Source organism: Sphaerodactylus townsendi, linkage group LG05 (assembly GCF_021028975.2).
Source record: "Sphaerodactylus townsendi isolate TG3544 linkage group LG05, MPM_Stown_v2.3, whole genome shotgun sequence".
Classification (NCBI taxonomy): Eukaryota; Metazoa; Chordata; class Lepidosauria; order Squamata; family Sphaerodactylidae; genus Sphaerodactylus; species Sphaerodactylus townsendi.
Window position 1 is genome coordinate 63924920 of NC_059429.1, and position 27682 is coordinate 63952601.

Here is a 27682-nt window from a genome sequence, read left to right on the forward strand (position 1 = left end):
TGCAGAATCCTGACCATCATCCCCCCCAGAATTCCAGGGAATCAGAGAGGGGGTGGAGAGAATGCTCATGGCAGTCTCTTATTGGGCATAAACTCGACGTCCGAAGAGCTCTAAAGGCCTTCATTATTAGAACCGAAACCATTAGAAAGACAGAAAGCCTCTTCATCAACATCTCCATGCCCAACCAAGGTGGTATCATGTCCAAAGCGGCCATCACCTCCTCTATCCGGCTGTACATCATTGAAGCGTACAAGGCATCCAAACTTCCGGTCCCTCCGGGAATCACAGCCCATTCTACGAGAAGCGCAGCCACCAACGCGGCCCTCAGATGACAAATACCCGTAGAAGATATATGCAAGGCAGCCACCTGGTCTTCCTCGACCTCCTTCACGAAACACTACAAACTGCACACCATAGTGGCCAACGAGGTTGCCTTTGGGCACCGTGTGCTAGAACACATTTTCGGGGACTAGAATACCCACCCAACAAGGGACACTGCTCGGGGAGGTCCCAATCAGGATGCCCAAGGTCGCCTCCAGGAGAACGGTCCATTGGTAGACTTACCCTGAAGGGACCTTCTCTTGGACGGCGACGAGGGCATCCTGGCCCCCCTTGAGTTTCATCTTCAGACACATAGTGTATACACTTAACCTTATCCTAGAAAAGTTCCACACTCCAGGAACTCACAGTTCTCATTTGAACCTTATTGTTCTTCAAATACTGTTTAATGTTAATTCTTCGTTGTGTTGCTTTTGTTGTTATCTGCAGTTACCGTTTTGTTCTTGTTCTTACTGCTGTGTTAGTCAAATACTGGAGCAGAAAGGGATCCCAATCCCACACAGGAAGTGACATTAATTTAGTCCTGCCTCCCTGAGTATAGATTGGGAAATCACCCAATCAGGATGCCCTCGTCGCCGTCCAGGAGAAGGCCCCTTCAGGGTAAGTCTACCAATGGACCGTTCTGCTACTTAATTAAAATCTTCTTGTAAGAAATCATTAAGAGATTGTCCAGTTGTATCCGTAATCCTTATACATAATTCCCTAAAGGATGGAATGTCCAATGATGAACCCCTAGCTAATAGATGCACAGGATATGCACCCATTGATTGGAAGTGCACCTCTCACATTCCAGCCAACACCCCTGGTGGGGAAAGTGGTGGGAAGCCAATTTCCATGCAGCCCCCGCCAATAGTGTTCCCTTTCCCTTACCTAGGCTCCATCCACCCTAACACCCATGTCGCCACAGAGCCTGCCAGGACCCCCTCCATTTCTCAGACTGTGTCTCCCCTCTCTAAACCACAGCAGCCCCTCCACAAGCCCTCCCCATTCTCTCTGCTGCCAGGACAGGGGTGGCAAGCTACTCTCCCACTCAGCCTGCCATAACCCCTCCCCATACATCTGCACACACTCCCTAGACATTGGACCCCATAGCGGCTTTTCCTGTCCAGAGCAGCTCACAGTGAGTTTTGGGGAACTGTGGCAGGGGCCTGGAAGATTGTGGCCGGAGGATTTGGCTGGCACTTTTGCTTCCCACCCCCATTTATGGCCTCCTAAAATGAACTTTTACTGCTAGTTATATATTTGTCAGTCAAAAATAGAATAAAAATACATAATAGTGATATCAGCTGAATAATATTTCAGACACTTGAGAAGTGGGGATAATGCCTGTGCCATTTGTAAAATTGTGATAGATCTAACTTCTTTTTCTTTCCTTCTTTTTTTGCTCATGTAAAGATTATCTTTAGATTCTTTATAGGAATTATTTGATTGAAGGTGAGATAAGGTTGTCATCCTAACTTCCAGCTCCTCTAGACAAATCTCTTACTGTATTCACATCATACACTGCTTTATTTATTTTTTGCAGTAGTGAATTAATGATGCCTGTCTCCCCTTCCCATCATCAGTAGATTTGCAATCAGGTAATGCAGTTATACGTGAGAAATATCTACTGATGTTCTGCGTTATCTTCTTTCATTAACATTTCTGATACTCTCACAGCCATATCCAGATTTGAAAACTAGAGAGATAGCTAGATACTATGTCCAAAGCAGAAATTGTAAGAACTATGCAGTGAATACATTTAGCAAGTGAACTTGCCATTGTCAACATCTGCGATCACTTGTGAGCTAAACCTCAGTTGTCCCCAATTAGCTGCAATCTGACTCAAATTAGGGAGGCTCAAACACCTTCCACCTTCCTTTCACCTTCACCAGTAGTGATCAGACAGCCCATGGGATGGTTGGCTGTCTGCATCTTGTTTTTGTGTATTGACAGGAACAGACTTTTTACAGCCACTAGAAGCCAAATAATGAAGAATCAGCTGGAAGTCAACTTCTGATATCCTTGATGGGGAAATTTTCTATGTGTGTATATATATATATTGAGTGCCATCGTGTTGCTTCAAACTTATGGCAACCTTGTGAGTTAATTACCTCCCAAATGTTTTGTTATTAACAACCTAGTTCAGATCTTGCATACTTAGGCCATGACTTCCTTTGAATCAATCCATCTAATGTTGCGTATTCCTTATTTATTTCCACTTTCATTTTTTTTCTAGCATTATAATATTTTCTAGTGATTATTGTCTTCTCATGATGTGACCAAAGTATGATAGCCTCAGACTTAAATTGATCTAGAACCCTCTTGTTTGTCTTTTGGGCAGTCCATGGTATCCATGTAAAACTTTCTCCCAACACCACATTTCAAACTAATCACCTTTCTTCTTGTCTGTTTTTTTAGTGTCCAATTTTCACAGCTACACATAGTAACTAGGAGTACTATGGTATGAATTATCTTAATTTTGCTTTATACACAGTGTTTTTTTAAGGGGATAGAATCAAGAGTCAGATCCCAGCTAATGAGCTGGGCATGTTTCTCCCTCCCCCACTCCTGATACCTCAGTCTGAAAAATGTTATGTTTCCCAGACTTGCTGAGATTCAGAAAATTTAGTGTGACTGGAGGGAGGGAGGGAGGGAGGGAGGGAGGTAATCAAAAGCCAGGTGATTTTCTATCTCTTCTCTCCCTGCAGAGAAATGGAGAGAAACAGATTCTTTTGTGTCTCCCTTTTGCCTCAGAGGGCCCAGGAGTGTTGCTTCTGTGTATGTCCATCTTGCAGAATGGAGAGCAATGAGCTGTTTCTCCTCTCATGTTTGTAATGTTGAGATTAAAAGCGTTGCTTCTGCCCCTGCCCAGCTTGGTAGGTTGGGAAGAGAAAATAGCTCTTTCCCCCCCTTTGGCAAAACAGAGTTCAATAGCACTGCTTTGTTACTGCCTAGCTTGGAACTCTTGTTTGCAACTTTGCTTGGTAGCTATGTTGCTTGGAATGGGAGTGGATAAGAACTTGCAGTTAAGTGACTGCTTGCTCACAATTTGAACAATTGCCTGAAGAGCAGCAAACAGTAATGACAGGTCAGTGAGGCTGTGTGAGAGCATGAAACACTGCCAATTGCAATGTACTGCTCTCTTGGTAAGTGGCAAGTAACTGACTAAACAAGCTGAACATGCTTGCAAATGGCAAACAGCATTTGAGCCATATCAGTGGGTCCTTGATATTCCTAGTCATAAAAGGTTTAGCTTTAAGGATGGTTGGAGTGAGTGGCTAGAGTCAATGTGAAGCCAGTGTGATAGTTTGGTCATAGTGGCTACTAGCCATGGTGATTTGGGAATCTCTATATTCAGAACAGTTAACTTCTCAATGCCAGTGCTAGGAGACAAAATCAAGGGAAATGTCCTGTTGTAGGCTCTGTATGTCCTGTTGTAGGCTCTGCTGCGTAACAGGTTGGCCACTATGTGGGAAAGAATGCTGGATTAAATGAACCACTGGTCTGATCCAGCAGGGCTCTTCTAACATTTTTTTATGAGTGTTGGGTTAAGAATGGGGAGCCTGCTTGATATGAAAATTATTAGGTGGCCTTGGGCCTGTCATTTTCTCTCAACCTAACCTACATCATAGACATGTGAGGATAAAATGGAAGCACTGCCCTGAACTTCTTAAAGGAAGAAAGAGATAAAAATATGCTGAATAAATAAATCAGTGATGAGTAGCTTCCATTGTAAGAAATCTCTGGTTCAGTCCTCCAAGGCATCTCTGCATTTTCATATAGCTAATTAATTTATTTTAACATAGCTTACTTTGCTTGATTAAAACTAGAACAGCAAAAATAAAATTTATAAGTAGCCATGATTGAGGACTCATAACAGCTTTTCTGACTGGAGCTAATCTCCTTTTACAAAGATTTTCCTGCACCTTAGAGGTCATTCTTGTCTTCCCTGTTTAGTATTCTAACCATGCTTATACTATAAAAATGCTAATTGCCTCCATAAAAATGTAGATTGTTTACAGTATGGCAGTGTATGTGGATCCTATCCATTTGAGGTCTGAAAAAGATGTCACCTCAGGTTTATAATTTGAAGAATAAGAGTTTGGATTTATACCCCACTTTTCTCTCCTGTAAGGAGACTCAAGGTGGCCTACAAACACCTTTAAGAACATAAGAACATAAGAACAAGCCAGCTGGATCAGACCAAAGTCCATCTAGTCCAGCTCTCTGCTACTCGCAGTGGCCCACCAGGTGCCTTTGGTAGCTCACATGTAGGATGTGAACGCAATGGCCTTCTGCGGCTGTTGCTCCCGATCACCTGGTCTGTTAAGGCATTTGCAATCTCAGATCAAAGAGGATCAAGATTGGTAGCCATAAATCGACTTCTCCTCCATAAATCTGTCCAAGCCCCTTTTAAAGCTATAAAGGTTTGTGGCCATCACCACCTCCTGTGGCAGCATATTCCAAACACCAATCACACGTTGCGTGAAGAAGTGTTTCCTTTTATTAGTCCTAATTCTTCCCCCCAGCATTTTCAATGAATGCCCCCTGGTTCTAGTATTGTGAGAAAGAGAGAAAAATGTCTCTCTGTCAACATTTTCTACCCCATGCATAATTTTGTAGACTTCAATCATATTTCCCCTCAGCCGCCTCCTCTCCAAACTAAAGAGTCCCAAACGCTGCAGCCTCTCCTCATAGGGAAGGTGCTCTAGTCCCTCAATCATCCTCGTTGCCCTTCTCTGCACTTTTTCTATCTCCTCAATATCCTTTTTGAGATGCGGCACCAGAACTGGACACAGTACTCTGGCAGATGCGGTCGCACCACTGCTTTATATAAGGGCATGACAATCTTTGCAGTTTTATTCTCAATTCCTTTCCTAATGATCCCCAGCATAGAGTTTGCCTTTTTCACAGCTGCCATGCATTGAGTTGACATTCCCATGGAACTATCAACTAAGACGCCTAAATCCCTTTCCTGGTCTGTGACTGATAGCACTGACCCCTGTATGTGAAGTTTGGATTTTTTGCCCCTATGTGCATCACTTTACATTTTGCTACATTGAACTGCATTTGCCATTTCTGAGCCCACTCATCTAATTTATCAAGGTCCGCTTGGAGCTCTTCGCAATCCTTTGTGGTTCTCACCACCCTACATAATTTGGTATCATCTGCAAACTTGGCCACCACGCTACCCACCCCTACTTCCAGGTCATTTATGAATAGGTTAAAGAGCACTGGTCCCAGAACGGATCCTTGGGGGACACCACTCCCGACATCTCTCCATTGTGAGAACTTCCCATTTACACCCACTCTTTGTTTCCTGTTTCTCAACCAGTTTTTTAATCCATAGGAGGACTTCCCCTCTTATTCCTTCATTGCTGAGTTTTCTCAACAGTCTCTGGTGAGGAACTTTGTCAAAAGCCTTTTGGAGATCCAAGTAGACAATGTCCACCGGTTCACCCCTGTCCACATGCCTGTTTACACCCTCAAAGAACTCTAGTAAGTTTGTAAGACAGGATTTGCCTCTGCAAAAGCCATGCTGACTCTTTCTCAGCAGGTCTTGCTTTTTCCACATGTTTTATAATTTTATCTTTAATGATAGATTCTACTAATTTACCAGGAACAGATGTCAAACTGACTGGCCTGAAATTTTCCGGGTTCCCCCTAGATCTTTTCTTAAAGATTGGTGTGACATTGGCCATCTTCCAGTCTTCAGGGATGGAGCCTGATTTCAGGGATAAGTTGCATATTAAAGTGAGAAGATCAGCAATTTCATGCTTGAGCTCTTTAAGAACTCTTGGGTGAATGCAATCTGGGCCAGGGGATTTGGTAACATTTAGTTTATCAATGGCTGCCAGAACTTCTTCCTTGTCTACCACTATCTTCGCTAGTTCCTCGGATTCGCCCCTAAGAAGCTTGGTTCAGGTGCAGGAATGTTCCTCACCTCCTCTTGGGTGAAGACAGATGCAAAGAATTCATTCAGCTTCTCTGCAATCTCCCTGCCATCTTTTAGCACACCCTTTGTTCCTTTGTCATCTAACGGGCCTACCGCTTCTCTTGCTGGCTTCCTGCTTTTGATGTACTTGAAGAACTGTTTGTTGCTGGTCTTGATGTTCATAGCCATGCGTTCCTCATAATCCTTTTTTGCCTCCCTTACAGCTAACTTGCTTCTCTTTTGCCCCCATTTGTGTTCCCTCTCATATTCTTCATCAGACAAACTGGACTTCCATTTTCTAAAAGACATTTTCTTTTTTCTGATAATTTCCTCAACCTCTCTTGTTAACCATGGTGGCTTTCTCTTGGACTGGGTGCTGCCTTTTCTAACCTGTGGAACACATTCCAGCTGATCTCTGTTGACTGTGTTTTTAAATAACCTCCAAGCATCCTGGATAGTTTTGACTCTCTTTGATTTTCCCTTTCAGCTTCCCTTGCACTATCCCCCTCATCTTTGAGAAATTTCCCTTTCTGAAGGCGAATGTAACTACATTAGTAGTTGCCACTTGTTCGCATGCTGAGATACTGAATCTGACAGCATTGTGGTCGCTGTTCCCTATCGGCTCAACAACACTGACTTCCTGCACCAGGTCCTGGGTCCCACATAGAAATAGATCTAGGATCACCTCTCCCCTGGTTGGTTCCACAAACCATCTGCTCTAAGCCACAGTCATTTAGCATATCCAGGAATGCTCTCTCTCCTTACTATGACCTGAACATGCATTTTTCCAGTTTATATGGGGATAGTTAAAATCACCCATTACCACTACATTTTTGTTTTGTTGGCCTCTCTAATTTCTTTTTCCATCTCAGAATCCTCTTGTGCACTTTGGTCAGGGGGACGATAATATATTCCTAATATTAAACTGTCCTTCACACCTGGTATTGATATCCACAGTGATTCTGTAGGGGAACCAGCTCCCTTGCATTGTCTATTTTATGTGATACTATGCTCTCTTTGATGTAAAGGGCAACTCCACCCCCAATGCGCCCTGTCCTATCCTTCCTATAGAGCCTGTAGCCTGGTATAACAGCATCCCACTGGTTCTCCTCATTCCACCATGTCTCTGTAATGCCCACTATATCAAAGTCCTCCTTCAAAACTCTGTATTCTAGCTCCCCATTTTAGGCCTAATGCTTCTACTATTAGCATAGAGACACCTGTATACCCTGTCTCTGTCCTTAACCTGGGATTGATGTGCTTTACCCTCAAGTCTTTTGTAGACACTATCCCTTGTCACATGCACATTGCTATGTTCCCTCGCTTGTATGTGGTTAATTTAGAAAAACCTCCCTCTCTGTCTGCATCCCCATAGATACTGTATTCCGAACCGAAGTCACCTCAGCTCCTGTCGGCTTCCCCCAGTGATCAGTTTAAAAGCTGTTCTGCCACCTTTTTAATGTTGAGCGCCAGCAGCCTGGTTCCTCTTTGGTTAAGATGAAGCCCATCCCGTTTGTACAGGCCTACCTTGTCCCAAAAGGTTCCCCAGTTCCTGACAAATCTGAAACCCTCTGCCTTACACCACCTTCTCATCCACGCATTGAGACCCTGTATCTCCGCTTGCCTAGCTCGCCCTGCGCGTGGAACGGGTAGCATTTCTGAGAATGCCACCTTGGAGGTCCTGGACTTCAACCTGTTTCCTAGCAGCCTAAATTTAGCTTCCAGAACCTCTACATTTCCCAGTAATGTCGTTGGTGCCAATGTGGGACCACAACTGCTGACTCCACCCCAGCACTGTCTAAAAGCCTATCTAGATGAAGCGTGACATCCGCAACCTTCGCACCAGGCAGGCAAGTCACCATCACCGGTCATCACGCCTCTCACAAACCCAAGTAACTCTCTTACATTTCTAATGATCCGAATCACTCCACTCACAAGGAGCCTCCCCCACCTCCCGAGGGGGCTTACTCCTCAGTGAGAGAGGATAGCTGATCACCAGTTAAGGAAGGGGATCCCATCTATAAAGGGAGCATCTTCCCCCACCTCAGACTGGCACCCTCCATCCCCAAGGCCTTTCATTCTCCATGACATCTGAAGAGATGTCACCTTTGGGAAGTGGGACCCGGCTGTTAGGTCCCTGAAAGCCTCGTCTGTCACCTTCTTCTCTGCCTCCTTTCAGGCTTCTCCCAGGTTCAAGCCACCTTGGCTTCAAGAGAGAACGCCACCGCATTAATGCCTGCTTGCAGGTGCCAGGAGCTCATTGCAGCTGTAGGGGCACACTCCACGACTTCTGTCCTAGTGGCAGATAATCATACATGTGACACTCTAGTGAGCAAAACACTGGAAAGCCCCCCATCCCCTGCTGGCTTTCTGCCTTCATATCTGATTTGTTTAGATATTTAGATATTAAGCTTTTAGTCACTGGCCCCCTGGAGCTATCTGCACGTAGTATCTGTCAAATATGTCCTTATTAATTTTTTTAAAAAAAATTAAATTAAAATTGTTAAGCCCCACCTTCCAGATTCAGCAGCCTTACAAGGAGAAAAAGAGATAACCACTGTTAAAATAACACTGTTTTAAAAGCTGTGGCTTTGAGAAAAGCCCTCCAAAATGAACACCAGCAGGTCACTCTGCTCTTCACTGGGCCAAGTCTCTTCTGCTGCTACTCCTCTCTCAAGCTTTGGTTCCAGAGACTGAATTAAAGCCCCACCTCTTGAGGACAAAAGCCCCACCTCTGAGGACAAGAGGAACAAGAGATGAACTCTGTTAACCCCCTGTTAAGCCCCACCTTCCAGATTCAGCAGCCTTACAAGGAGAAAAAGAGATAACCACTGTTAAAATAACACTGTTTTAAAAGCTGTGGCTTTGAGAAAAGCCCTCCAAAATGAACACCAGCAGGTCACTCTGCTCTTCCTGGCCAAGTCTCTTCTGCTGCTACTCCTCTCTGCTGGTTCCAGAGACTGAATTAAAGCCCCACCTCTGAGGACAAAAGCCCCACCTCTGAGGACAAAGAGGAACAAGAGATGAACTCTGTTAACCCCTGTTAAGCCCCACCTTCCAGATTCAGCAGCCTTACAAGGAGAAAAAGAGATAACCACTGTTAAAATAACACTGTTTTAAAAGCTGTGGCTTTGAGAAAAGCCCTCCAAAATGAACACCAGCAGGTCACTCTGCTCTTCCTGGCCAAGTCTCTTCTGCTGCTACTCCTCTCTGCTGGTTCCAGAGACTTTCCTCTCACAACAGACACCTTGAGAGGTAGGTGGGGCTGAGAGAGTTCTGAAGAACTGTGTTTACCCCAAGGTCACCGAGCAGGAATGTAGGAGTGTGAAAACACATCTGGTTCACCAGATAAGCCTCTGCCACTCAGGTGGAGGACTGGGGAATCAAACCCAGTTCTCCAGATAAGAATCCACCTGCTCTTAACCACTACGCAACACTGGCTTTCATAGCAACATGAGTTTATGATAGATAGCATTTGGGCAGTTTATTTGTATAGAAGACAGGGTTGTGTCATATTTTAGACATGACTGCCTCAGGCATGTTATTGACTTTGCTGATAGTATCATTATATATTTAACAGTTTTAAAATCGGTCAGTTTATATTATGCCCTGATGGATACTTAAATTTAAATAAAATAGTATAAAGTGAAAGAAGTTACATTGTTATATCTCTGTATTACTGAATGTTACTCTGAAATATTTTCCCCAAAGAAACTGCAACATCTCCTCCTTTTTTCTTAACCTGAAACAAACACTTCATGGATCTAGGAATATGATAAAATAAATACTTGACTTGTCCAGTTGTCTTTTCATAGTAAAAATAATCTGTTGGTTTATCGTTGGCTTTCAGAGCTAGGTAAAGTAGACAGTAATAGGGTTGCCTTTGCTTGAATTGCAGATGCAAATGATGTTGAAGTGTTTTAAGGCTTTATCAGTTGGCTGAAAAGGGTAAAGGCATCCAGATTCAATATTGTAATTCAACATCAAGGTACATCACTTCCATCCACAGTACATAAATATTTTAAATGGTGACATCCATGTCTTAAGGAACACCACTTTTGTCCCTTTAAAAGAAAATGGTTTATGAAAACATATTTGCAAGCACTGGTTATGATGAGTTGTATTTTCCTTAGCCAAGTATGTAGTAATGTGAACACAGTGGGTTGACATAACAACATCAGTAAGGAATCTTGGCACCCATGATATATATAAGCATATTTTTGATATGGTTCATGTGGTTCTATATGTATGGTGTATAGACTGGTAATAATTTGTCATTAGAAAGAAGTTTCACTATGGTTTGAAAACTTTCAAAGATTTTCCGTCTATGAAAGCACAGTTGGGGTTAAACAACGGTTAAACACATCAGTGTACCGCCCATGGGGACATGGGATATCCCATGTCCTCAGGCACATGCCATTTCATCACGTGGGGGGACAGGCACTAGCTGGGTCCCCGTGCCCAGACTCTCCCATGGTCCAGCGGCCCAGCTGGCATCCAGAGGCTCCCCCCATGCCAGGGTGCCACTCGCTGGCTGAGCTACTTGCCGCGGTTGCAGGCCAGCTCCTCCCCTCCCCTAGGGAGGCCGTGGAGGGCCCACTGTCAAACCCAACCATGCTGGCCTGCAGGGAGGCCTGGGGGGCAGGGATTGGCAGCAGGCAGCCCAGGCGGGCACCATGGCAGCAGGCTGGCCCAGGAGCCTGCCTGCTGTCACAGTGCCCATCCAAGCAACCCCGAGCCCCACCCTCCCTGCTGGCTCCTGTAAGAAGGACATGGTGAGCCAGGGGCGCGGGGAGCCAGTCATTCCCTCGGGTACCATTTAGGCCCGGTACACCACTGCATGAGGATGAATTATCTCTGTGTGCAGGAAAACAACAGAGAGCAAGAAAATAAGCTATGGAAACAAAGAAAAAGAATATAAATCACAGGGCGGAAATCAGAATAAGATCAGGCATTTCTTCAGGAAATAGAAAACTCATCAGTTAAGTGTAGTCTCAGGGTTTCCATGTGCCATTCTAAATTTGTTGTCCTTGTTAATGATATTTCTACACTTTCTCGACCAATATTATATACGTTCATCAGAAATATATTGTTTATATAGTTTTAAATTATAGGGCTCTTACTCAGTGTTCTTTCTTTAAATTATGTTAAATCTAATGAGGATGTCTGTTGTCTAGGAATATGTTCTGTTCTGTTCATGCTACTGTTTCTGTTCAGCTTAATGTGTGGTTGTAGGTCTCAGGCTCATTCCTTCCTTTCTCCTGCCAACATACACTACAGGTGGAAGATGAAGTGTACATTTCTTTAAAAATGGAGTATTCTTTTTCTTGCAAAATAGAGGCTACTTTCTATTGTTAAAAAGAAGAATTAGAAATGCAAATAAGCTTGCCAACTTCAGGAGAGGACAAACATGCCTCAGAATCACAATTGATCTCAGTAGTCTGGAAATCCGTTGCCCTGGAAAAAATGGCTGCCTTGGAGGGTGGACTATATGGCATTTTACTCTGCTAAGGTTCCTCCCCTCCCCAAACCTTGCCTTCCCCAGCTTCCACCTCCAAATCTCCAGGAATTTCCCAACCTGGAGTTGGAAACCCTGGATGCCAATCTCAAAGCCTCTCCCAGTGTCATTATTATTATGAACGAAGAAGAGATTGTGCGATTCCCCAGCATGGTGCTCATGAGTTTATGGCATCTACCACTACTTCCCCTGTCAGCCACAGAGTTTTTCAGAAAGTAGATAAGGTGGAGTCATTATTGGCTTTGTACTTTAAGATGAAAGAGTCTCCTACAGCCACAGTAATTAGAGCAGCGACTGAAGGATCAGTAGCCTCCTTGGTTTTCCTTAGCAGTGTGTGCTATGAGCTTTTGCGAAACAGAGAGGAAGCTGTGTTCTTGTCTTGGAGTCCAGGGAGCTGGACAGTTGCATAAGGGGAGATAACTGCTGGGAAACAGACATCTATCAACTTCTTCTCCAAGTCTGTCATCCTTCCAGTGGCTGGACCATTTTTCTAACCAACGTACAAAGAATACTAACTTTAATAGTTCAATTGCCAGACTCTGAGGCAGCTTCATATGTTTAGAATAAAGCAAGAAGGGAGGTAACCTCCTTGTTATCTCCTGCCCCAGCCTTTTTATGTTTGGGTTTCCCTTCTTCAGCAGACATTTTGGCGTGGTTCTCACCACTTCACTTAAAATTCGAAAGATTCTCACAGGTTCAAAAAGATGGAGGATCCTGGATTAATGTATTAGGGTTTACAGAAGGCTCAAATGATTCCTTGGTGCAAGCAGAAATTAACAGAAGGAGGTGAATATGTTAAGAGGGATAACCTGTCAGCTGTAAGGCCAGCCGGTCCAGATCAGGGAAGGGAACAAGTAGGAAAACAGTGGAGGTTATGAGTAGTCACAATCAATTTATCTGGTAATAGATCGCAGGTATTACAGCCTGAAAGGAAGCCACAACCTGGACATCTTCCTGCTGAGGGACAGCTAAGTGACTGGCATGTTGATAGCAAAGTCCACCGCTTTTGTTATCCTGCAATCACGGGTGATGATAGAGGATGCCACAGTCTGAACATCAGCATGATGCCTGAGCATGAGGCTCAGTAGTCTGCCTGCCTGCCTCATTGTTTGGTGTAGCTTATTTATGTAACTGAATTTAGTTGCAAGTTATTACCTTAAGATGGGTTGATCATAAGATGGGATGGGTTATAGTGATACATTCTGTAGTCTATGTCCTCTGTTCTTACTGAAAAGTTCTATGAATGAAAAGTTCTATGAATGAGAGTTGAGCTATAACAGTGCAAAATTATAACATGGGCTATATATGACCTGTGTGATCTGTGCCACATACATTATAAGTGAGTCCTTACACTGAGACACAATAATTTTTATTTTAATCCATTGATTAATTGTTTAAAAGGAAAAGAAAAAAACTAAAAAGGTGGCAGTACTAATATTAATATTCATTCTTCTCAAGGCTTCTTTACTCCATTTGCTTGTGTTCACTGTTTGTTTCAGCTGTTCTATAAATATCTACTTTCTCCTCTCCTTTATCATGGCTAACCATGGCTGACCATACTTTGTGTGTGTGTGTGTGTGTGTGTGTGACAAATTTGTCATATATATGACAAACATTTTAAAGTATGTTTGCTATACAGAAATTGCATAGAAGCTTACAGTGCAATTTGGTATTTCAAAACGTGTTAAGCCCAGTTGTTGGCAAGAATATAATTTTTTTAATACTAAACAAAAAACAGCCATTGTTGCCTTACACAAACAAATTTTGTTAAAGTCTGTGCTGGAAAATTGGACATTGTCAACATGAAAAGTTTGCAAATTAGATTGTATTTTCTGCAGAAGAAAACAATAATTGAGATGTGAATGTTTATACATGTGAACAACATGTAGAATAGCCTAATGATATAGTTAATCATTGTTGTGGCTTCCAGATGTGTGTTTTTCAGAGCTTAGTGCTGCACATGTTAGTTTATGGCTCTTAGCGCTCTGTGGTAACATCTGCCTCAGCATTTCCCTCTAGCATAATTTAAACATTACTTACAGTTTCTGACTCATCATCCATGTTCCATTAGCCTTTTACAAAACATAGTTTGGAATATAAAAGTTCAAACCTTTGAAAACAAAATTAATTGTAAAACCAAAAAGTTGATGTAACTTCTGAAGGTTTCCTATCTTGTTTCCTTAAATTCTAAGGGTTATAAATGAGCCAGATAGAATTAATTTCAGAAGATAATGTTTTCAGAATGGAAAATAGTGGTGCTGGAGGTGTTATTGTCAGTGATTGGTAGGTGTGTGGAACGTTTCATAAATTGAGTTTTTTTTTACTTGGGAGACTAGGATTATAATCTTAGCTCTGCTTGTGAATTCCCTCAATAGTGGACTTGGAGTGATGTCTTTTTCTCTTTCGAAGAAGAAGAAGAGTTTGGATTTATATCCCCCTTTCTCTCCTATAGGAGATTCAAAGGGGCTGACAATCTCCTTTCCCTTCCCCCCTCACAACAAACACCCTGTGAGGTGGGTGGGGCTGAGAGAGCTCCGAGAAGCTGTGACTAGCCCAAGGTCACCCAGCTGGCATGTGTGGGAGTGCACAGCTAATCTGAATTCCCCAGATAAACCTCCACAACTCAAGCAGCAGAGCTGGGAATGAAACCCGGTTCCTCCAGATCAGAGTTCACCTGCTCTTAGCCACTACGCCACTGCTCCTTTCTGGTATTTTATTTACAAATCACCTTTTTCAAAAGATTCAAAGCAGTGTATAAAATTTTAATGTATGGTGGAAATTTTACTAAGTGGAATAAGGATTATAAAACATTATAGTACCTAAAATTTATTCCGTCAGTCACAGCCTTCTGAAAGGTAGTAGAAGGACAGAATTGATTGGGGTGGGGGCAATCTGGAAGAATTCCAGATCCATAAATGGAGTCTAATTGTAAATAGCAGCCATGGGAGTCCTAGTTCTGACTGTGACTCCCAAGAGGAGAAGAATTAATTTGTCCCTCTGCCATTTTCTCCATTTAAAACAGTCCCCTCAGAGCTGTCATTTTTCCTAAAGAGGAAATATCCATATCCATGTGTGTTTATATGTTGCTCCATGGCAGCTCTTAGTAAATCTTACAGAGCCCCTAGGGGCTGCGAGAAGTGAGATAAAAATCAGGAAGAGATCTTCCTCTCCCCTCCCTCCCACACACACATGAAGGCCTACAGGCATGAACGTTGAATTGTCCTGCTGCAGCTTATGTTAACAGTGTTTCATGTAGCCTGATCTTATTTCTGGATCTTTAGGAGGCAGCTAAATAAAATAATAAATCCTCTACTTTTCCTCAAACTTTCTCTGTTGTAACTACTTGTCTGCTTATTATCAACTAGTTTGTCCCACATTTCTTTATTCTACAAACAGTTTTCAGAAATAGAACTATTTATGCTGAGGAAATTCGGAAAATACATTGTAACATATGAAAAGAACAGCTTCTGGTTATTTTAAACATAATGGATCCCAGTATGACATATTATCAGAGAAACCATCACGAAATATTTAAGTCACTGTCTTCTGTCCACCAGCTCTAACACACCTTTACTGGTCAGTCTCTTATATCTTAATCATTCTCAAACTACTAATCCCCAAGTTGTTTTTATTTTTACATGATCAATTCAGCTTCATAGAAAAAGTAAAGTTCCCATCTCTCATCAAATCCATGTTTTGCCCATCTATTAACAAGATTTGTTAGTTTGGCCATAATAGCATATTCTCTGATTTTATCTTCCCAAAATTCTGTTGTACAAATTTTTTATGAGATTTCCAGAAGGATGTGATTTTTATTCTTGCTGCAGTTAACAAGTGCCAGCATAGTTCATTCAGCTTCTTAGGAAGGTTTTCCAGTAAGAAGCCCAATAACATCATTTTTGCATCAAGTGGAAATTTAATTTGTATTATCTTTTGCATTTTCATGTGTACTTTTGTTCAGTACTTCTTAATTTTTTTACAAGTCCACAACACAAGGAAAAAGGACCTGACCTCTTTATGAGCAGAGGCCATCATTTAGTTTAGCCATCTTCTCAATCACTGCAGGAGATATATACTATATATACTCGAGTATAAGCTGACCTGAATATAGGCCGAGGCACCTAATGTTACCACAAAAAACTGGGAAACTTATTGACTCGAATATAAGCCTTCAAAATTGACTCAGTAGCAGCTAAAAACAGAACATTGGGAGCAAGATGAGGTAGAGTTGCTTAACAGAGTTTGCATTAGGGATGAGCAGCTTTCCAGCACTCTAGGAACACAAATGAACCACTGTTTGCCTCCAAATGTAGAATAATTCTGGGATTCATAGCCATGCCAGCCTAAACTTTGCTCCAAAGAAAGTCTGTGTCTTCAGCAACATCAGTATTTGGCAGTAAACTACTGTATGAAGAATTGTATTCATCTAGAATGCAATGCACCAATAACCCTTAGGAGAGAAATGCCTTGGTTTCTTTTCTCTCTCTCTCTCTCTCTCTCTGACTCACACACACACACACACACACACACACACACACACACACACAAACCCTAGTTGTAATGCTATGCAAGCTGTCCTTACAGCTTGTTTTTATGACTCTCTGGTGAGTTAAAAAAATAGCAGCAACATGCTTACCGGATCCCCACAGCATCCCCAGCTCTGTGGTAGTGGTGTGGCTACAAGATTCCTCTCCTTTTCCCAGCCAATAAAATGGAACTACTGCTTAAACGTTTTGTGGCAGGCCTTCTCTCACCCATTCAAGTTCTATTGTAAATTGGCTTCCTCATTATGAATTATGTTTTGCAGGAATCTTGTCTCATCATTAGTGTGAACTTTGATGAAAATAATTAAATAATAAAATAGATGGATTGCCTTTAAGTTTAAACTTGCCCCAAAGTGTTTAGCTTTTCAAAATGTTTGTACAATGGTGTGGATTTCAAATTTGTACTTCTGTCTTTTCAGGTCAGGATCGCAGCGAAACCACTTTAATAAAAAGATTTAAAGGCGACGGTGTTCGATACAAAGCAAAACTGATTGGGATAGATGAAGTTTCTGCAGCACGAGGAGACAAGTTATGCCAAGATTCCATGATGAAATTAAAGGTGCTGTGAAACTTTTAAATTTAAAACTTTCCAAAAGGAAAGAGCTTCAAACTTTTAAAATTATTGTTTTTAATGGTATTGAATAAGTTGGTTGTTCAGTAAGGCTGAACCAGTACATTATCTGGAAAACCTCTATTAGCTTACCTTTTGTGCCAGTTTGCTAGACTGGCTGCTGCTTCAGACACCCTTAAAAAATTGCATGTCATTTCCCAGGTGAGAATGATATTGCCATATAGCCAATCAGATTTGGTTACACAGTTACATCAGTGGGGGCAAAAGAAATTAATTTAGAGTGAGAGCAATGTTAGTTCTCAATGATTACATTCATGCGAAATAATGTCATCAAAGCCAAATCTGTCCCTTGCTAATGTCAGCAAAGCCAAATCTGATTGGCTAAGCTGAAAGCAGTGGTTGGATTCTAATGCTATAGCTACCAGTTCGGACCCACCCCCACCCCCTGTTGTGCCCCCCCGCCGCCCACTTACCTGGCTGCTGTGCCCCCCTTCGGTGTTGGTCCAGGGGGGAAGGTGAGGAAAGGGAAGACGGCGGCAGCTTGGCTTGCATGCCGCCGTGCAGGCTGCCTGGCCCCTGCTGGAGAAAGACTGGAAGGGCCAGGTTGGCGGCGACTGCCAGAGCCCCCCGCGGGGGGCTGGTTGGCTGCAGATCGGGCCACGTGCTTGGGTTGGCAGCGCGGCCTGCTGGGGGAGCCCCCTCACTCCCTCTCTTCTGGAAGAGGGAAGGAGAGGGCTTTAGTGCCTCAGAGCAGCTGACCACTTTTAGTAACCGGTTCACCCGAACTGGTGCGAACCAGCTGAATCCCACCACTGGCTGAAGGATAATTTGAAGGAGAAAAGTGGATCTCGCTGCTGCCGTATTTTCTGCTACAAACCATCTCTCTATAGACTCACTGCTGGATGCAAGGTTCAGAGTAGCTATAGACTTTCTGATTGTAAGGGAGAACATAGTCTGAATATGTCTTTAAGCCCCTTCTTTCTTTAGCACTTCTCTTCTGACGAATGCAGTTGTCACTGAAAGCATTGTTACTTTTTGAAATAGAAAAAAATACCCACTGGACTTTACTCATACTCAACAGGCATGTTAGATATGAGAAGTAAAATAAGGGGGTTCTCCATTATATAGGATAGAAAAGAGGCATGTGCAGTGTGTATTTTCCTAGTAAAAAGGCTGAGACAAGACAATCTCCTCTGTGTTTCTTTCATTCACTGTAGTCTGATGGTGGGATCATCACTACACAATGGCCATTTTAAGCCAACGGCCTTCACTTCTTTCATCAATACAACAAATCAGAGACACTTCCATGACTTTTATGCTTCTATCATTTATAGTATATGTGAAAGAGGCTATATTGTTACATAACAATACAGAATGGTGTAGTGGTTAAGAACATTGCACTCTTAATCTGGAGAACTGGGTTTGATTCCCCATGAAGCCTGCTGGATCATCTTGGGCTAGTCACAGTTCTCGCCGAACTCTCTCAGCCCCACCTACCTCACAAGCTGCCTGTTGTGGGGGGGGAAAGGAATGCAGTTGAAAGCAGCTTTGATACTCAAGGCAGAGAAAAATGGAATATAAAAACATTGTTTTCTTCATAACACAGTGAGAACAAAGGAGGATCAGTGTTTTCTGTATCGTGAGGGTGAGCAAGAATCAGTATGTGTGAGGATTCATGCAACCTACCTGCATTCCCTATGTAAAAAATTTGATTGTGACAATAAAGAAATGCATCTTGTATTTGGAGACAGTGTTGCAATTTATTTATTTATTTGATAGGCCTGCTCCTGTTTTTGGCATCAGGATTTTGAGCGACTTATTTTTATTTATTTATTTATTTATTGTTTCGATTTATAAACCGCCCCATCCCCTGGGGGCTCTGGGCGGTGAACAACATTCACATATACAATTAATTAAATCGATAACAACAATATAATACTAAAAACCATTAAAAGCTACTTAAAAACAGCGGTTAGCATCATAATAGGTGCCCTATTATGGCCAATTCCAATTCTAGGACTTCACCCCAGCAAAAGAAAAGGGAGGGGTCGGGTTCCTCTCTGGGAGGAAAATGGGTGAAAAGGGCAAAAAAATGGTGTGGGCAAAAAGATGAAGGGGGGAAAGGGGAGGGGGGGGGGGAGGGGGGCGCCACTCAGCGACTGGACACTCCAAGGCCCGGTGGAACAACTCGGTCTTACAGGCTCCCGCGGAATCCTCACCAAGGTCCTGCAGGGCCCGGACAGCTGGAGGAAGAGTGTTCCACCAGGCTGGGGCCAGGGTCGCAGCGTCCTGGCCCGCGTGGAGGCCAGCCTCGCATCACCGAGGGGCCAGGAACCGCCAGTAAATCTGGCCTTCGCTGATCGCAGAGGCCTGGTAGGGGCATTATTATGTACGCGGTCTCTCAGATACGGTGGGTCCCAGGTCACGTAAGGCCTTAGCGCTAAGGTTAAAACCCACACCTTGAAGATGATTCTGAATTCCACTGGAAGCCAGTGCAGCTGGCGAAAGCATTGCAGGCTGAATATGATCACAAAAGGCGCCCCCTGTGAGCAAACGCACCGCTGCTGCATGTTGGACCCTCAGCTTCAGTTTCCGAATCAGGCGCAAGGGAAGGCCCGCGTAGAGCGAAGTTACAATAGTCAAGCTTCCGGAGGTGACCGTTGCATGTATCACAGTGGCCAGGTCTGCCTGAGAGAGGAAGGGGGCCAGCCGCCGGGCCTGCCGAAGATGGAAAAATGCAGTCCGGGTTACAAGGGCCACCTGGGTCTCCATTGAAAGAGACGAATCCAGGTGGACCCCCAGACTGCGGACAGAGGGGGCCGGCGCCAAAATGGTCCCCTCCCACTCCGACTTAGTGGTGGAAAGAGAATTCATTTTTAAAGGATTTAATAGTTCTAGGAAACATGTTCTATGATACAGCCATAAGATTTATTTGTAGTGTTTTTCAGTCCTTGGTTCCATCTGCCAACAAGTGGTTTGGGAGACCTTGGGATGTTAACAAGACTAGGCTGGCCATTTTGTCTCTTTCCCTGAGGATCTGAATTTCCATATCTCTTCCAAGATGTTTGATTCATGTTAACATAATTGAGAGACTTGTTTGTGTGATGTTATGATGTGACTGGAACCATGATAACAGGTGGTGTCACAAAATTGAAATAGCTGTTGTTGATCCTGTTCTATAGGCTATGAGGATGTTATTTATTTTCCTTTTAATATTCATGTCCTTCTGTTGAGGCATTACCTGTGACATATTGATTTTGTTCTACTAGAGGTTGCATGGACTAGTGGTCTGATTGTGGAACATAAAACCTGAAATGAACACTTTTTTTTTCATTTGGCAACTGTAAGAGATAAATCACCATCTGGGTGCTGGTTCCCTATCTTAAGTTTGAGTCTCCTCTTAGAAGTGCAGTAAATACTAATAGATCTATGCAGAAGAATTACTAGATCATATATGTATATCGTGACATTCAAATAATATACCAGGCGATGCTTCTTCAAAAAAATAGAGTAGTCCATTCACTCAAAAGAAGGACACCCAAGCAAGCAAATGAACTGTCAAGGCAAGATGTTCATTTTTGGGCTACTTCTGGATTCCATGGAGGCCAGTTTTATATTTAGTTCAGTTTAGTTTAGTTTAGTTCAGTTTATATCCCGCCCTCCCCTGAAGGGCTCAGGGCGGCACACAACAATAGTTTAAGTAACAATATCAATATCGGCAATATCAATACTAGCAAACATCAATAAGCATCACAATATACAAAAAAAATCATAGACATGGGGGATAAAGTCAGCAAAATAACAAATCACAATATCGTGCATACAAAGTATACCATCACACAAAAATTATCAATCAAATGACATTAGCATATAATGTAACAGTATCAGCAAAATAACAACAATCATGACATGTACATAGCTAAATACCAATGTATATCAATAACTAGTGTACAATAACATGCCAATATCATTATTAATCGAACATCAGATGGCGACCACTTCTTCTATATGAAGACTGCAAAACCTCACAACCTAGTTCTATATAACAGTCCATAGCAATGGTAGGGTAATAAGTTAGCCCAGCAACTAACCAAAAAAATAAGAGCAACCACTAATCTAAGCTTAATACATAGACACACTACCCTAACACTAACCCTTTAAACTACTAATAATATAACAACATTTCTACCTAGCAATGCAACAGTTGAATTAACTGACCTAATCAAATACTCTAACAGCTGTGAGCACCAACCCCCGCCCCCACAGTCATATGCTCAATGATTGCAATGCTGAACTGTTCTCCATGGGGAGAATGTATAATGATCCACCGCCATGTTCTTGCTTCGACTGTTGAGCGTAAAAGTTCCATGCATGAAAGTTCCAAGTTCCTTAAACTCTGGAGTGCGTGGAAAGCTGGAGACCGGTACAGCCTTACGTAGGTCGGCGCCTACCAGGTTTAGCGATGCCTCCACCTCAGCCGCCCTCGAACCCAGGGCCGGGGGGGCGGGGTGGCAATGTTCATCCGTGATTCTATTCCCTTTAGGGCTATCCCTGTCCCGAAGATCACTGAGAAACTGCGCGATTATGTGTCGGCCTAGAGTGGTTGGCTATCTTGGAGAGTGTTGGCAGTCCTGCTGGTGTACCGATCATTTAGCGCATCTGGGGACAGCCTGCCACGCCTTTACTTTAGAGGTGGTGAAGCTGACTGCTGCGTTGAGGTTCCCCAGGCTTATAGTCTTGGGTGACTTCAACGTCCATGTCGATACTTCCTCTTATTGCAGTGGCTGTGGACCTAGTGTCATCCATGGCGACGCTAGGCCTCTCCTTAGTAAATTCTGGCCCCACCTGGCGAGGCTTTTGGCCACACGCTAGTGATTTGGTCTTCTTTTGGGTCGAGTTGATCATGGTCGTATCCTCTGCTGATGAGAGTGCCATGGTCCAATTATGTATGCCCTGAAGGTCCGGATGGATTTGCCGCATCAACCCTGTCTAGGGCGACGGTTGGATGATTTATGCCCGCTCGCTGGAGACTTATGGCGGATCCGACACTGGTTTCCTGAATGCTCTCGCGGGATCCTGAACCTGCCGGCACACTTCGGATGAGCAGGTGGAGGAGTTGGAATTCCCGGCTCTCCGATGCCATCGAAGTTGTTGCCCCGGCGACGTCCTCATGCGTCCCCGCCTTCCTCGGCGAGCTCCGTGTATACTGTGGAGCTCCGCCTTTATGAAGCCCCAACGAGGAACTCAGACGTCTAGAGCGAAGTGTGGAGGAAATCTGGCGACGAAGCTGCGCCGGAACATCTTATAGAGATCGCTTTTATGAAAAGCCTATGAGATGGCTGACATTTAAGGAGGCCGAAGAGGACGTTCTTCTCCTCCTCTCTCAAGATTCATCCTGCTGGCTCTGCGCCCAGCACAATTGTTCCGAGTGATTCGATCTTTAACCCTCCTTATCGAGGGTCCAGTAAATTCCCAATTGGCGACATTAGTCCTGAGGGCATTTATGAGCTTTTTTTGCAGACAAAGTCACGTCAAGCTAAATCGCCGGGACCTTCCTCCTCCACTTTGTCTACAATTAGTGAACTGGAGGCTCCCCTTGCCCGTCTTCAGGCCCTTGTTTGGCCCAGTTTTCCCTGCTCTCCGCGCTGTTGACAAGGGCCTTTGGCTGCTGTTAGACTTCTACTACATCTGTTCCTTCTGGATCCGTTACCTCCTGGTTTATAAAACCTGCCGGGAGGAGTTAATAATTCCCACCTGTTGAATATCAATCAATGGCCTCCCTTGAGCAAGGAGAGTCTTTCCGGGTGGGTTGAAGCGAGGCAATTGATACCTCCCACTCTTGAAAAGAACCTATCATTAGATCCTGGAGATCTGGCCAATTACCGCGCCCGTGTTCGAATCTTTTCGTTCCTGGGGAAGGTCAATTGAGAGAGTGGTGTTGGACGCAGCCTTCAGGGGTTTCCTGGATGACACATCGACCTTCGATCCCTTCCAGTCCGGCTTCCGTTAGCTGGGCATGGATTAAAGGACAGAGCGGTTCTTATCGCAAAGCGTAAGTCAGACACAGCTCCGTATGCAGCTTCTGGACCAAGAAGCGGGATCGGCGCCATACAACCCACGGGCTGTTGGTATTGATAGATCCTGACCGCGAAAGCGTTTGATGGTGGTCGAACCCACTTAACCTTTTGACCCACCGCTTCTGGAAGCTTCCGGGTGCGGGGCACTGTCCTTCAATGGATTGCCTCGTTTCTCCGGGACCGGAGTCAGCAAGTGTGGTGCGGGGACCAGGCCTCTCAGAGGTACCCACTTTGTAGCGGTGTGCCTCAGGGGGCGCTACTGTCCCCGCTATTGTTTAACATCTACATGCGACCCTTGCTCAGCTGGTACCGAGCTTTTGGCTGATCTGCCATCAATATGCTGGATGACACTCCAGCTCATTCTGTTGATGGAGGGGGAGCAGTCGCTGCCCCTGCGGCTCTACAGCATTGTTTGGAGGCGGTCGCTGGTTGGTTGCAGCAGAGCAGGATAAAACTGAATCCATCAAAGATGGAGATTCTTTGGCTTGGCCGCGAGGGAGGGGTTGGGAATTTCCAGCTGCAGGTGTGGGAGGGGGTCTCATTGGCGCCGACCTCCTCTGTTCGCAGCCTGGGGGTCCACCTGGATTCATCTCTTTCAATGGAGACCCAGGTGGCCCATACAACCCAGGCTGCATTCTTCCATCTTCGTCAGGCCCGACGGCTGGCTCCCTTCCTCTCCCGCACTGACCTGGCCACGGTGATCCATGCAACGGTCACCTCCAGGTTGGACTATTGTAACTCGCTCTACGCGGGCCTACCCTTGTGTTTGATCCGGAAGTTACAGCTGGTCCAACATGCGGCGGCCCGCCTACTCACAGAGCCTTTCGTGATCATATCCAACCTGTGCTGCGCCGCCTGCATTGGCTCCCAGTTGAGTTCCGGATCATCTTCAAGGTATGGGTGCTAACCTTTAAGGCCTTACGCGGTCTGGGACCCTTGTACCTTCGGGACCGCATTACCCCATATGTCCCTTCCAGGCCTCTGCGTTCGGCAGAGGCCAATTTGCTGCTAGTCCCCGGCCCCTCTATGATGCGGCTGGCCTCCACCCGGGCCAGGGCTTTTACGGCCCTGGCCCCTGCCTGGTGGAACACTCTCCCTCCAGCTGTCCGGGCCCTGCGGGATCTTGGTGAATTCCGCAGGGCCTGTAAGACGGAGTTGTTCCGCCGGGCTTTTGGAGTGTCCGGCCGCTGATGTGTGCCCCCCTCCCTCCCCCCCTCCTTTGCGGAGGTTTTTAAAATTGGATTTTGTTGCTGACGCTGTTTTATATGTTTTATATGTTTAAACGCTGTATCTATTTTAAATCGATTTGATTGTATGTTTTAAACTGTTGTTCACCGCCCAGAGCCCTTCGGGGGTAGGGCGGTATAAAAAACTCAAAATAAATAAATAAAAATAAAATAAGTGTGATAGTCTTATGCATTCTGTGGGAGCCTCTGCCACTGATCCCCACTGCCCTCCAGGGACTGCCAACAATGAAAAAATTCTTCCTCCAGCACTCTCACTGCTGGTGGTCCACCGCCGTTGCCACCTCCATGGGCTCGAATGCTGGCACTCGAAAACTCGCCTCATGTAGGCTCACCCAGCGGGTCGCTGCCTGGGTGCTTCAGCCAGGCGTTGTTGTTGGGGGGTCGCTGCCACCGCCCCCCTGCACCCAGGCCATTCAAAAGTCGAAAGGGCGTCTCGCGGTCGAGGGAAATTCCAAAACTGCCGCCTAGGTGTCTTGGCGTTGCTGTTGCCCGTTGCTGTTGCTGTTGGGAGGTCGCTGCCACCGCCCCCCTATACCAGGGCCCCTCAGGAATTGAAAAGACATCTCTCGGCTCAGAGGAATCTTGCTGTTCTCTCCTTGGTTCAAAGGAGCTTCTTCGTCTGCCAGAGCCTTGCTCATCAGGTCGTAAAAACAAGCCAGCAGCAGACAAGCTCCGCAGCTCTTTTCCTTCCATTTCTCAGCTCCCTAACAGCTAATACTAGTAATAAAGTAATAAAGTCAGCGACAGTAGCAGCACTAACACTAATCAACTAGTCTGTCCTTCGGGTAGCAAAAAACAACAACTCTGGCCCTCCTAGGTCTGAAAAATAAACTAATTACTGGAGCTCTGGACTAGAATACCGCTCCAGTCGCCAACTTTACAGGTCTTCAATCAATTCCCACTGCCATCCTCATCCTCATTCCAAATAAAAGTGACAAAAAAGGCACATGCTGAATTTGATTCTAACGGCCCAATCCAGGTGGGATATGCTGATGCATTTGCCTCCTCTGCTGGTGTAAGGGGCACCCTTACTGGCAGAGGGGGCAAAGGTACCAGTGGCTGGCTTCCCCAGCTCTGTGGTAGCAAAATCCAGAATCCTGGGCTGCTGGAGCAGAGCTGCACTAGTGTCCTGATCAGTCACCAGTGTGTGTTTGGGGGGGGGGGTGAGCATTCCTGGGGTGGAACCAACATTAGTTTCCACCCCACATTTGTGACTAGTTATGCCATGACCTGGGGTATGGACTTGTGTCACCCTTTTGGACGGCATAAGTCTATTGAGCCCTATGGAGGACCTTCTGAAGATGGGGGGTGGGGTTGGCTTTTTTTTCTCCCCTGCCACCATAAAATCCTCTAGAGGCAGCTAGGTGGTGCTGGCCCTGGTTGCCAGGGGCTCTGGATTGGGCTGCCAGATTTTTGCACGTTTTCAGTTGATATTAAAATAACTGTATAGCTCTATCCAAAATGAGTTTGCCACCGGTCCACATTTCACTCAAATGGTAAGTTAATTAGATCTCCATTTGATCTCTCTTCAGCCTTTTATTTACAAGCGTTAGATCATATGGAAAAACTGTTCTACTACTTGATTTAAATTGGGAAGTCATATACTTCTGAGACAAATCAGAAATGGAAAACTATCATACTAACAAAATGGTTAACAAGAAATATCTTCTGTATCATTTGTTTTCTTGTTTATGTGGTTGTTTGGTTTTTTAAGATGAAGGAATATGCTGACTTGGCTCCTGCAGAGAATCTGAAAAAATGAAGGGGTGATTTTTGCCAATTCCCCTTTCCACTGCAGACCTTTGACCTCTCTCCCGCATTCCCCTGCATTCTCAGGAGCAGCATTTCCTCAGAGCATTTTTTCAGAGATAGGCAAGGAACTAGGATGTTGTGGGTTTTCTGGGTTGTATGACCATGTTCCAGTAGTATTTTTTTCTGACGTTTCGTCAGAAAAACATAGAAATTCTGGACCACTCTGACAACTACTACGTCTGACTACACAGAGAAGTCATTGAAATCCACAAGCACATGAACAATTTCATAAGGAAGGAAGAAACTGAAACTGAACAAAATTTGGCTACTTGTACTTAAAAACACTAGAATCAAGACAATGGTTAATGATGACAGCACCCTCTCTTGAAAATCCTTATTATTAAAGGCATGTGTGAATGAATAAACTGACTCCACTATTGAAAATACAGAGGGAAATCAGACGTGCAGAAGAACTGTGTCCAAACTGATTTCAATGCTTGTGAATTGACCGCCAAGAAAATCAGGAGTAAGTCAGATGTGCAGAAAAGCCCCAAGTGTATGGGATGAGAATTTTTTTTAATGAAGTGTCAGGAAATATGAATTCTGTGAATGCTCTATTTATTCATTTCATCAGTTTCATCAGTTGCACCTACCTGGCAAGAAAGCTTTTTCTCCTATGACTTCAGGAACAAGGTTGTAAAATAAAAGGGGTGTAAAATAAAAGGGGTCAAGCATAATGCTAATTGTCAGCTCCATCAGTACAATGGGTTTTGATTGCTTCAGAACTCAACGTTTCCATCTTAATCCTGAACTATGTTGTTTGTAGCTAGAAAAAACTAAATTTAAAGCAGGTCTGCATGTAGAAACCAGTGTTTGTCTGAAGCCATGTAAAACTGAATGATAATACTCAATTCTTTTAAGAGAAATGTTCTTCTTGCTAATATGCATAAACAGTGAATGGGGGAAAAATAAATTGTTTTGAATCTGAACCATTTCTCCCAACAGGGAATTGTTGCTGCAGCTCGTTCAAAAGGGGAGCACAAGCAGAAAATATTTCTAACCATATCTTTTGGAGGAATCAAAATATTTGACGAGAAGACAGGAGTAAGTAAGATGATAAATAACACAGCAGAAGTGAATCTCATGGTGACTGTATCCCTAAAAGTCTTTCCTAGTTGAGCAGTAATAAACAACTGGCAAAGTCACACAAAGAAGATGATATAAATATGCTGCTACTGATCAGAGAAAAGGCCCCAGCTGACTATGGTGTGAAATTACAGCTTTTTGGTTTCACAGAGAATGAACTAATTGATAATAGCTCAGTGATACTGCTTAGATAATTGATAAGATGTTATCTAGCAAAATGTAGCAACCTATATTTTGACTGGAACACAAATATATAGCTCTTGTAAACTAGCTTTATTTCTGGGCTTGGTTAAAAGTTCTTGTTCTTACCTTTAAAGTCAATTCATGATCTGGAACCCGTGTACATCTCTTCCCATGCAGGTTCCTCTTCCCTTTCTTTTGGCCTCTCCACCAGCGTTACCATTTCCTACCAGCATTCCTTCAGTGATCCCTCCTTCCTGACCAATGTTTGAATAGCTGTTTTTATGTCTTGTGCACATCTTATCTCTGGTTTTAATTGTTTTAATGTTGTGTGGTGGGGAGAAGTTGTTTTTAATTGTTTTAAAGTGATTTGATCATGTATTTTTTTTAG

The 27682-nt window shown here is 44.1% G+C and overlaps 1 protein-coding gene across 9 annotated transcripts in view; it reads left to right on the top strand.

The window, feature by feature from the left end:
- Positions 1-27682, top strand: part of DAB1 (DAB adaptor protein 1) — an 833814-nt gene that overhangs the window by 715336 nt on the left and 90796 nt on the right. For all 9 annotated transcript variants that reach the window (XM_048498960.1, XM_048498957.1, XM_048498955.1 and 6 more), the window contains 2 exons: positions 16738-16877; positions 26971-27069. In XM_048498960.1, the coding sequence (XP_048354917.1) occupies positions 16738-16877; positions 26971-27069 (239 nt within the window). The remainder of the gene's footprint in view (positions 1-16737; positions 16878-26970; positions 27070-27682) is intronic.